Raw genomic sequence first — 11,616 nt, 5'->3', positions numbered from 1 at the left:
ATGAGGTGTGGTTCAGAGGAGGAGGATGGGAGAAAATGTGGGTCCTGTGACATTGATAGTTCAGGACCAGAAGTTTCATCCTCTTCCTCGTCTGGCTCAAGTGAGAATGATTCTGGTGCATCAGGAACCGGCAGTCCTTCTCCGTGGGGTACTGGGCGTATAGCTGATGGAATGTTTGGATAATGCACAGTCCACTTTTTCTTCTTTGACACACCTTTCCCAACTGGAGGCACCATGCAGAAGTAACAATTGCTGGTATGATCTGTTGGCCTCTCCAAATCATTGGCACTGCAAAAGGCATAGATTTCCTTTTCCTGTTCAACCACTGGCGAAGATTTGTTGCACAAGAGTTGCAGCATATGTGTGGAGCCCACCTCTTGTCCTGATCTCCAATTTTGCAGCCAAAATAAAGGTGATAGGCTTTCTTAACCATAGTGGTTATACTGCGTTTTTGTGATGCAAAAGTCACTTCACCACAAACATAGCAGAAGTTATCTGCACTGTTCACACAAGTACGAGACATCTCTGCTCACTTTGGCTAAACAGAAACGTGTCCCTTTGCAAAATCAAACACTGACAAATAAGAGAGCACGACACTGTATGATTTCTAGAGCTGATATAGGGCAATTTGTTCAGCAGAGTGATGTAAGCTTCGTTATGATTGCATCATCCATGACTTCTAGGAATAACATGATGCAATTCATATCATGTATGACGCAATACCAGCTTCAGATTGCATCATTCATTGCTTTGCGTAAAAAGCAAGTACTATCCAAACCCAGTCATAGATTTATTCATAGATCCAGTCAAAGATGTATTTTAGTCATTTCTGGTTTAAATTGAGATCCCTTCCCTTTATAACTCACTTATCCTCCGCCATTCCCAAGTCAAGGGTCGTATATACTGACCCAATAGCATATCTTGAAAACTAGAGCCAATCAACAATTTTAAGCATCATTTTCGTTCTCAGTGACCCAGAATTAGTAAAGTTTGACTACATTTATTTCAGAAGCATTTTGGCTGTAGAGCAGTGTTACCTGTTCCTGGAGGTTGGAGGACAAAGGCCTGATCTGTATAAGGAAACAGACTAATCTGCCCAGTTTGGGTTCTGGCTCTGATTCTGAGAGAACTATGAACTTGTAACCATAGGGAAAACCCAGTTGTGGGTTCATGGCTTTTAAAATGCTCAGTGGTAAATTATAACTATAGGCAATTACGCTGTTCATAACGTTTGAAGAGAAAACAACCTGCAGCCACTGGCCTGTTTAGGCAGTCTGGCTTGTAGGGAACTATGTAGCCTAGAAAAACCCTGGTCAGGCGGTGGAGAGATGCAGGTCTCTGCCCAAGACTGAGGAGCCAGGAGCCTAGAATGGCTGAGGAGCCAGGAGCCTAGAATGGATGTGCTTGGTGGACCATGGAGGGGGGAATACAGATGCAGTTGCCATGAACTGTGTCTGGGCTCTCTGGCACTGAAGTGTTTTCCCTTTCCGTGTGTGTGGGTGTGTGCGCGCGCGCCGAGGGGTTTGGAACACTGAGAGATGTCTCTGTGGGGCAGTGAGTCATTGGCCCTAGTGTCTGTATGTGGGATCTCTGATGGTGGATGCCTGGTGTGGGGCAGGGTCGGTCGGTGTTTCTGGCACAGGGTTGTGTCTGTGTCGACGTTTCTGGAACATCCTGCCAGCTGCCCCCACCACCCGGAGATATCTATGAGGCCGGGTGTCACTGACGGGGGGGGGGGGTACTGTGTGCGTGTGTCACGCGTTGGCTCGGCTGCCCCGTGCTCTCCCTGAGCGGGGTGTGTGTAGCCGTGTGTGCCTGCTGGGGGCGGGCACAGTGGAAACTTCCACTCCCTGCAGCAGCGCGGAAGCCGCCGCATGAGGGGGGCGGGGCTGGCGCTTCACGCACGCGGCTCGGAGTCGCCCCCCCCTCCCCGCCGCACGCTTCGGACCTGCGACCCCCGCCGGGCGCCGGCCCCGCGCAGCCCCCAGCCGGCTGGGGACAGAGCGGGGCTGCGGGCCGGAGGGGGCGCGCGAGGGGGCGCGTCTAGCCCGGCCGGGGGCGGGGGACGGACTGGGGGAGGGCGGCGCCTGGCTCCGAGGCCGGCGGGGGGCGGCGCTGAGGAGCCTGCGCAGCTGGCGGCGGCGCCCTTTAAGCAGCGACACTCGCCCGCCTCCCGCCTGTGCAGCCTGGGACCCAGCAGCGCCGCAGCAGCCCCAGCCTCGCCGCCCTCCAGCAGCCGCGGGCCGCGCCCCCCTTTCTGCCCCATCTCTCCGCCGCCGGCAGGATGCCCCGCTATGAGCTGGCTTTGATCCTGAAAGCCATGCAGAGGGTGAGTGAGGGAGGGACCCGGCCCCGGCCCCGGCCCCGCTGCCTTCCCCGCGTGGCTCTCCCGCCAGCCCGGTGCCGGGCGTGTGCGCCCAGCCCGCCCGGCAGCGCCTGGCTCCCCTGTCCCGCGCCCTGGCTCGTCCCCTCGGCCTCCCGCCTGCGGCCAGTGCCGCTGCCCCGCGGGCTGAGCGCGCACGTGCGTGTCATGGGGACGGGCGCGCAGGTGTCGCCTGCCCAGGGCTGCGCGGGGAAAAAAGGGGAAACTTGTTGTGCCGGTGCCTGAAGGCCTCGGGCTTGGGCTGCTCAGCTGGGCAAGTGCCGGGAGGGAGGGGGAAGTGTGATGTGCCCAACTGGCCTGTGAAAGAACTTCCTCTCGGCCCCGCACCCACCTCATGCCCTTTCCTGCCCTTGCTCTGTGCCCCGGCTCAGCTAGGGTTGCCAACTTTGGTTGGATGAATTCCTGGAGATTTCATCACATGACATTATCTTTGACAAAAGATTAATCTTTAAATCCTGGAGACTCCAGGATAGTCCTGGAGGGTTGGCAACCCTAGGCTCACCACTGGTTCCCCTGTGGCTCCTCTCCACACCTATGGTGGCTTATAGCAGGTCAGTGTTTAATTTGTAATGAAAGAAGTGCCAGGGTTCAAGCAGTTTATTTTACTTTCATAACTGATATCAAGCCTAGTCCTGACACAAATTAAGCACTGTAGTAGGTGCTAGGATAGTTACAGCAGTTGCTGCTAGGTGCTCTCTCTCCTCACAAAGGCCTACAAGGTAAGTTCCAGCATTACCTTTTTGTGCAAGGGAGAGAGAGCCAGCACTGTGACCTTCTTACCCTGTCCATGTTAGGGAAATCTTTCAGGTGGTTTCCACTGTTGCTAATGCCAGTTGAGCTCCTTTGGTAATGATAGTGCTCTCAGAGTGTCACAGGTTGCCAGATGCTGCCAGGGTTTTGAGTGCCTAAGGAACAGGATTAGATGATTTGTGTTTAAAAAAAAAAAAAAAAAAAAAAATTGGTCATAGGTCTGCACAGGGAGCCAAACCAACGTTGGCTATGTATGTATGGGGTTTCTTTGTTATTTCTCTTAATTTCCCTAATGTAGGCAGGACTTTGAAACACACTCTTAGTGTAAGGTGAATATTTGGTATTCCTCTTTCCTGCCTCTCATGCTAAGCTACATACACAACCCATCTTTAGCTACTGCTATAAAGCTTACTGCATAGGGTCCTTGCACAACGCTAGTGTCTAAATGCAACAGCTTTTCTATTAGTGTAGGTACCCTTTTAAGTCTTAATCCTACAAATTACATGCTGTTAATGTGTTCTTGATGACTTTCATCTTTAACTATTCTTTTGATATATTTGTAATAGTGCTGAAATGTTTAATTTTCTGCTATTAATTTAATTCCATCTTTCTGTTGTTTGAGCATGTTATCTTGTGCTAAACACTAGTACATTTCCATTCGTTTTACATGTAACCTCTGTTTAGATTTTAAAAAAAAGTGAGGTGTGGCGGTTACATTATACATTGCAAGCTTTCTGCATTTGAATTGGGAGGGAAGGTATCACAGATCTGACAACACAGTGACGTACAAACAAAAAATTATAATGCAAGCATGACTAGGAGTACTGTGGCTTTGAAGAGCCTCACAAATATTCCTGGGGTTAGAACATGGTGAAGCAGAGATGTGCTTATAGTGACAGAATGCCTCCTATCTGCATTTATACACTTACAGTAAAACGTTATGGTAGCAACTAAAATACTCTTTAAAAAAGTTTGACTCTCCAGTATGTACTTAACAAATGTTCTTTGTTTAAGGCATTTCCACAGAGCAAAATGATTCACTTAACTGCTCTGTAGTTCTGGTGAAATTAAGCTAGGTATAGAAACTTAAGTTTTTCTAACCTACTCCTTGTATCATAACTCTAAAATCTGGAGTTCATCTTAAGTCTCGTTTTAATTGGTAAACTAACTAACTTGCTGTCTACAAATAACTTGCTGCAGTTTGACTTTCTGTGCAGTTAAAACCCTTTAAAGAGCAATTCTGTGATGACTGTGGAGCTTCCCTAAAGTGGTGGTGCTGAATCTCAAGAAGTGGATTGTTTTAATGAGCCCCATAAGATCTCTCCCTGCACGGCATGCTGGTTTAAAAACTTTTTGTATTTTAAGGATTCTTAAGTGCAAAAACTATTACTAAGGCTGTGATGTAAACACACAAGCAAGAAAATTCAGTTTGGGCTAATAGTCTGAAATCCTGTAATGAATTGCATTAACGAATATATTTATGGAATTGAATGATTTAATACACACAGCTGGGTCCTGAATAAACTAGATTTGAATTTGACACGATTTAGTATTTCCTGATCAAACAAAGAACCCTAGTGATGACTTTCTAGAAAAAGTTTAAATATTGTTTCTATATTTGAGACATCTTTGCAACTGCAATCCAAGAAATAGCATGTGAGACTTTGCTTCCGTCACTGTCTCCAGCTGGGGTACTCATTTTGTCCAATTATTTAACATGTATGGAAGAGATCTTTCAAAGACACAAAGGCTTCGAATGCGAGTATGGTGCTTAACTGCCACTTCCGCTTTTGAAAATCTTCCTCTACCTTAATGAGAGGCCACAATAAGGATAGAGTGCTCTCTGTAAGAGTTGCAGCACAAATGTATGGAGATGTACTTTCTGCCTTGAAGAGTTTAGAGTCCCAAGATTACAAGTGACATGTAAGATTTATTGTGTACCACTACCTTCACCTTTCAATACTTCTTTTTTTTATTGTAAATAGAAAGAATTAGCACTTAATCTAACATTCTCTTTCCCCCACCCCCAGCCCACATTATAGGCATTGTAGCAAAGGCAAGTCTTCAGGAGGAGAGGGTAGTGACATTTAAAGTCAGTTCCAAGGGAATGTATGGGGAAAGGGGAACTCTTCAGGAAACTTCCTGCCTGTTCTCCCAGTTGTGGTGATGAACCTTCTAGTCAGTGAGGGCCTGGAAACGGTTTTGTCTTGCTCTAATGTTGTTCCTCAGATTGACCTGAAGGGGGCAATGAGACATTCCTTCAGGAAATGCTGCCAGCCTGGAAGCGTAGGACAGACATGGAACCTATACTCTGATCCCTTGTGTGGCATTGCCTCTTCCTGCAGCTTGACTTGTACCTTGGTATACCTCTCTTCAATAAATCCTATAGTTATTTTTTTTCTAACTGAATCAGCAGTCTACTTTCATGTTCAATATTTTATTAGTTCCCTTCAAGAGAAGAATATATTCAGGGGTTTTGGGATGAACTCAGTTTTGAAACCAATTGCATGGATCATGCAGTATCAATTAACTTTTTTCATATATAATTCTCCTGTTTCAGCAAATAATTTCACAAATATCTTGTGATTCTCTAAGGCTGCCCTGGCTTCTGAGTTTGACTTTATATTCGCATGCTAACTTTTTTTTCCAGCATGTATTGTTTGCCATCCAAGCAGGTTGCCATGTTTCAATAAATTCTCTGCCTGCTGTGGAGAACATTCAGCTATATTAGGGAAGCCCAGGCTATGGACAAAAGTGCTGCCTGACAACTCAATCTTTATACAACTGAGCTTTTGATATTTCTTCCTGGGAAGAAAAACAAAAAGGAAGAGGTTAAGAAGCAGATTTTTTTTTTTAATCCTCTAGGTTTTCTTTCCTACTGGTTAGCATTGCTTGTATTTATTTTTTGATCTATAAATGTTTGTGAGACCTTAGTGGTTATATCAGCACCTCACAGTTTAGTAAGTTCAGACAAAATTCTCTACTTTCTTCCTTTGCCTGCTGTAGTAACTTACAGGTAGATTCCTCTTCCCGTCCCTGTCTCTCACTAGGCTCATAGACTGCATGAAGAGTTTACTGTGAAAAAGTTAGGCACTAAATATATGCTACACTTCTTTGACTTAACACTGAGATGGATGTGTAGTCATTATGTACTCATGCCTACAAGAGAAGAGTCTGGGTCCAGCTCCCTGTGAGAGCTCTGTCTCCTGCTATAATTATTCTTGTGAAAGCAACTTTCTTTTGCAAGCCTTGTATGTAAATAAACTTTCTATGAGTACTACCTTCTGGACTGAAATATCTGATGTTTCTCAGGCCAATATAAAAATAATCCATTTTCTTTTTAAAAGTTGAGTTATCAAAGTGTGGGTTATGCGTTTGGGGTGTGTGTGTGCAGAGGATTTTATTGTTTCAGAAAATAGTTTAGCTCTCTTTAGTTTGAATAGCCAGTCTATCTAATTTAAGTAGTCAGGATTTAGGATTAAGCTGATAGGAAATTTTAATTCTTAACTAAGGACAAGTGCCTTTGATGTATTGGCTAAATAAATTTTCTTCAAGTTACAGACACTAGCATACTGTATACATTAGGACATGAGTTAACCCTTCACTGAGGTACAATACCTCATATTTGAAATGTGATTTGAAAATGCCCGATCTTTTAAGGGAATCCCTGTAGGTAGACCCTTGCACCCATGCAGATTCCCACTGACTTCTGTGAGGTTTAGATAGGACTTAATTCTGCATTGGGCCTCATGCAGGTAGACCCTTATGCCTAATTCAGTTAAAATGGACTCGGGAGTGGGGAGAAAGGAGATGGCAATCTATTTGGCTCATGGCCCATACAGTGATTCTGGACGTGAGCAGGCACAGACATGGGTTGAGCAGAACAGTGGATAGGGGGCAGTGGATCGTGTAAATGAAGAAGAGTGATGGGAGGTGCAGTAATACAGAAGACTGATTCTGGAAACCTGAGTTCTAATCTTGGCTCATTTATCTTGTGACTGGGCAAGTCATTTAATCTTTGTACTTCAGTTTGTCCACTTGTAAAAATTGCTCATCAGTCTAGCAGAGAAAGGTATAACATGATCCAATTGCTGGAAATGCAAGCTAGACCAATTCAGACTGGAAATAAGGCCTACATTTTTAACTGTGAGGATAATTAGCTATTGGAACAGTTTACCAAAGGTAATGGTGAATGCTCCATCACTGACTACATGCCTTTCTAAAAGAGAAGCACTGAAATTATCTTGGGGAAATTCTATGGCCATGTCGTATAGGAGGTTAGATTACTAGATCATTTTACAGGTGTGTATGTGATTCATAGATTCTAAGGCTAGAAGGTCATTATGATCATTTAGTCTGACCTCCTGTAAAACACAGTCCATAGAACTTCCACCCCCCCCCCCCCCCCAGATAATTCCTAGAGCACATCTTTTAGAAAAATATCCAATCCTGATTTTAAAATTGTCACAGTGGAGTCTCCATCATTAATCCTTGGTAAGTGTTCCAATGGCTAACTACTACCATGGTTAAAAAATTTACACCTTATTTCCAGTCTGAATTCAACTAGCGTCAAGTTCCAGCCATTGGATTGCGTTATACCTTTCTCTGCTAGACCGAAGAGCCTACAATTAAATATTTGTTCCCCATGTAGATACTTGTATGCTGTGATCAAGTTACCCCTTAACCTTCTCTTTGTTAAGCTAAACAGATTGAACTCCTTGAGTTGATCACACCGTAAGTCAGATTTTTAAGTCTTTTAATCATTCACTTGGCTCTTCTGTGAACCCTCTCTGACTTATCAACATACTTATTGAACTGTGGGCACCAGAACTGGACACAGTACTCCCAGTAGCAGTTGCACCGGTTCCAAATACAGTGGTAAAATAAATTCTCTTTTTCTATTCAAGATTCTCCTGTTCATGTATCCCAGGATTGCTGTAGCTCTTTTGGCCACAGCATCACACTGGGAGTTCATGTTGAGCTGATTATCCTCCATCACCACCCCCAAATCTCTTTCATAGTCACAGCTTCCTAGGCTAAAGTCCCCCATCCTGTAAGTATGGCCTACCATTTTTGTTCTTAGATGGATATGTTTACACTGTTTGCATTTGCCAGTTTACCAGGTGATCCAGATTGCTCTGTATTTAGTGACCTTTGATCTGTCATCTTCATTATTTACCACTCTCCCAATTTTTGTGTCATTGCAAAGATTCAGTGATGACGTTTTTCTTCCAGGCCATTAATAAAAAATGTTAAGTAGCGTAGGGCCAAGATCCCTTCAGGACACCAATGGAAACAGACCTGCCTGGTGAGTATTTCCCATTTTAGGGTCACTTTTTTTTTTTTTTTTTGAGACCTCTCCGTTGGCCACATTTAAATCCACTATTGTGTGCTATGTTAATTTTATATCTTTCTAGTATTTTTAATCAAAATGGTGCAGTTCCGAGAGACTACTGTAAACCATTTCGAAGTATGTTATGTAACCACTATTAGTGGTTAGTAACCAATTTTGTAATCTCATAAAAAAATATTAAGTTAACTTTACAGGCTCTATTTTCCATAAACCCATAGTAGTTCTCATTCTAGGACAAGGGATGAGAACATATTCAATGGACTTAAACACAATTACTCTTTTAAAGAGTTTTGGATTTATTGTACGTTTACTACTAAGAGACAAGACCAGGGTGGAGTAAATCTCTTTTATTGGACCAACTTCTGTTGGTGAGAGAGGCAAGCTTTAGAGCTACACAAAGCTCTTCTTCAGGTCAAGAACTCTGTGTAGCTTGAAAGCTTGTCTCTCACCAACAGAAGTTGGTCCAATAAAAGAGATTTACCTCATCCCCACCTTGTCTCTCTGATATCCTGGACGGACATGGCTACAACAACACCATGTACAATAAATCTGACACTAACTTCCTATATAATGGCCTTTCAGTTAAATTGTGGTAGTTACTAGGGTGTGACTGCTGCGTCATATTTAAGGTAAGTTTTCATTTTGGGCCCTTTCTAAAATCCACAAGAGGTGGACCTTAAGGCTTTCAAAGAAAGCACTCAGTAAACCATGTAAAGCCAATTAGCCCCACTCTCAAGCCTAGGTTCTTTGGGTACACCCTTGCTGCCTTATCTCTTGAGGCCAAAGGGGCTTTTCATACTCATCAGGGCCTGCAGTCCTTGCCCTGTTGACCTGAAAAAGGAAAGACCACAGGCTGGCCGGAGCTCATAAGCAGTTAAGGGAAGGGGTCTTCACTCACGGGGAGCTCCTGAATGGGCTTGAGGAGGAAGGTGAGTAAGAGAAGGGATCCTTTACTCTCTGGGGTCCTTCTGCCATCATTCCCCCCACTTCATGGTGCTTGGGGAGTAGTGAAAGAGTTAAGTATCAGAGGGGTAGCCGTGTTTGTTGCTTTTTACAGATTCAGACTGAGGGTCCTGTGGCACCTTTAAGACTAACAGATGTATTGGGAACATAAGCTTTCGTGGGTAAGAACCTCACTTGCATCTGAAGAAGTGAGGTTCTTACCCACGAAAGCTTATGTTCCCAATACTTCTGTTAGTCTTAAAGGTGCCACAGGACCCTCTGTTGTGAAAGAGTTAATCGCTCCTTGTCACTCACCCTTCTCCCTTCCCAAAGTGCTTGGGGGGAGGGGGGAAGAGGGAAGTAAGGGGGAGTTTTTCTGTCTGGTTCCAAGTCTCATGCCACCTGCATTTCTCCTTTCCTGCAAACAAAAGTAGAAGAGCTCCAGTCCTTTGGACATTAGGAAGTTGTCCATTCATCAGGGAGAAGAGCCTGGATCCTGAGGATCTACAAGGATTTGTAGGAATGGGACTTGATCTCTGTGAACCATAGAAGGCCAGCAGCATCAGGACTCTCCTCCATGGGGTGATGGGTGGCTAGCAGAATCTTTTGGGGGTTTTTTGGTTTGTTTTCTGCCCTCCTCCCTCCCCTCAGCTCCTTCTCCGCAACCTCCTATGGCCTGCCAGATTAGAAGGGTTACAAGAGGGGGGCCCACGATACACAGAATATGTCTCCAGCACACCTTAGCATTGCACCTAATGTAGTTTTAAATGGTCCTAACATGTGTCCTCTATAAATCTGCATGAAATTAGAGGATGTATGTATGTGAAAAGAACTTGTGATGTGACACAGCAGCCCACTTAGTGCTGGTGATATGTATGAGGCAAATTATAAAACCAATGTTTCATGCTCATCTTCAATACCCTTTGTTGAAAGAAGGAAAGGTTGGATGATGGCATCTTTATGGGACAGAATTTACATGAATAGCCTTGACTCTTGAGTTTTCATGGTTTCTCACTGTTGTGGAGTTGAACTCTAAAACTATTTCAAGTTATTATGTACTAAGACCATGATATATATACCTGCTTAATATCCCTACATAAAAGTTGATGAAGTCTGCAACATTACTGAAATGTCACTTTAAAAGGACCTTACATTTTTCAGTGCAATATTTGTGGCCTCATGTCAGTTTCATAAGCTGCTGCTTGAGAGAACTTGGTAAGATGAACACAGCTCAAACCTGCAGAAAGGGCATAACATTTAGAGTTGTTTTATGCCTCCCTTCATTTCTGATTACCCACATGGTTTGAACTTATTAATGTTCAGAAATTATTGCAGCCCTGATTATGAACCCAGAGAAATGGGAACCAGTATTGTTTGTTCAAAAACAAACATCTTTCTCCCTCTGCGTCCCCACCCCTCTGGCCAAGCTCTTTTGAAATCTGCTCTACATATTTAGGCATCTAAGTATGGATTTAGAGGACTGTCTTTTGGTACAATTTTTTAAGCTCTTGCCCTATAGTCTTATCACAAAAATAAATGTGCTCTAAGGGTGAGAGTACTATAACCTAGAGTAGTGATGATGGAGTTCTAAAGGCATGGAAAATGGGTTGAAAAATAGAAGTGTTGGACTCAGTTTTTGATTATAGGAAAACAGGGGATACTAGTTGGAACACTTAGTTAATACGCTGGCCTTTCACTGCTGGAGTCCTGGCTTCAGATTTTGGCTTGGGTTACAAATGAAAGTTTGACTTCATACGAATTCTCATTGGACGCTAGAAAAAGTCTACAGAGGTTGGCATAATCAGTCCCTTGTACAAGAGAAGCGCCAGAATAGAACTTGCTGATATTGGTAGAGCTCTATGGAGAAATCCACATAACAAATATCTGCTCTATTCATAACTCTAGCTATTGCTCTGATTCATTAACAGATGTCCTTTGGAATGCAGTGCACATTAAGTATTTCTCCTAAGAAAACAATCAATTTAAATAATGACAGTGGTATTACTGTGGTGTAATAATGTCTGTCTTCATCCATGGACTCTCTCTAATATGAGCATGGGCTCTGTCTTGCATGCACTAAGATTATGTAGTTCAAGGATTCTATCTAGCAAATAAGTAGTTTGGGGTGGTACCTGCTGCTATACTTCCCCTGTGTGTGTGTGTGTGTGTGTGGGGGGGGGGGGGGGGG

At 44.0% G+C, this 11,616-nt stretch overlaps 2 protein-coding genes across 4 annotated transcripts in view; both read left to right on the top strand.

The window, feature by feature from the left end:
* The first annotated feature begins 2,226 nt into the window (after positions 1–2,226).
* MRPS6 (mitochondrial ribosomal protein S6) overlaps positions 2,227–11,616 on the top strand; it is a 67,542-nt gene continuing 58,152 nt past the window's right edge. Inside the window, exon 1 of the mRNA XM_026652091.1 lies at positions 2,227–2,329. Coding sequence (XP_026507876.1) covers positions 2,285–2,329 — 45 coding nt within the window. The 5' untranslated portion in view covers positions 2,227–2,284. The remainder of the gene's footprint in view (positions 2,330–11,616) is intronic.
* SLC5A3 (solute carrier family 5 member 3) overlaps positions 2,242–11,616 on the top strand; it is a 22,613-nt gene continuing 13,238 nt past the window's right edge. The window contains exons 1-2 of one of the 3 annotated variants that reach the window (XM_026652075.1): positions 2,245–2,329; positions 8,041–8,186. The gene's annotated coding sequence lies outside the window, so the exon portion shown is untranslated. Of the gene's footprint in view, positions 2,330–8,040; positions 8,187–11,616 lie in introns of all 3 variants that reach the window. The other 2 variants (XM_026652072.1, XM_026652081.1) reach the window with 2 other exon arrangements.

Source organism: Terrapene carolina, unplaced genomic scaffold, assembly GCF_002925995.2.
Source record: "Terrapene carolina triunguis isolate 2854851 unplaced genomic scaffold, T_m_triunguis-2.0 Scaffold31, whole genome shotgun sequence".
NCBI lineage: Eukaryota > Metazoa > Chordata > Testudines > Emydidae > Terrapene > Terrapene triunguis.
Note: the sequence above shows the minus strand (reverse complement) of the source record. Positions and strands in the feature narration are given on the sequence as shown.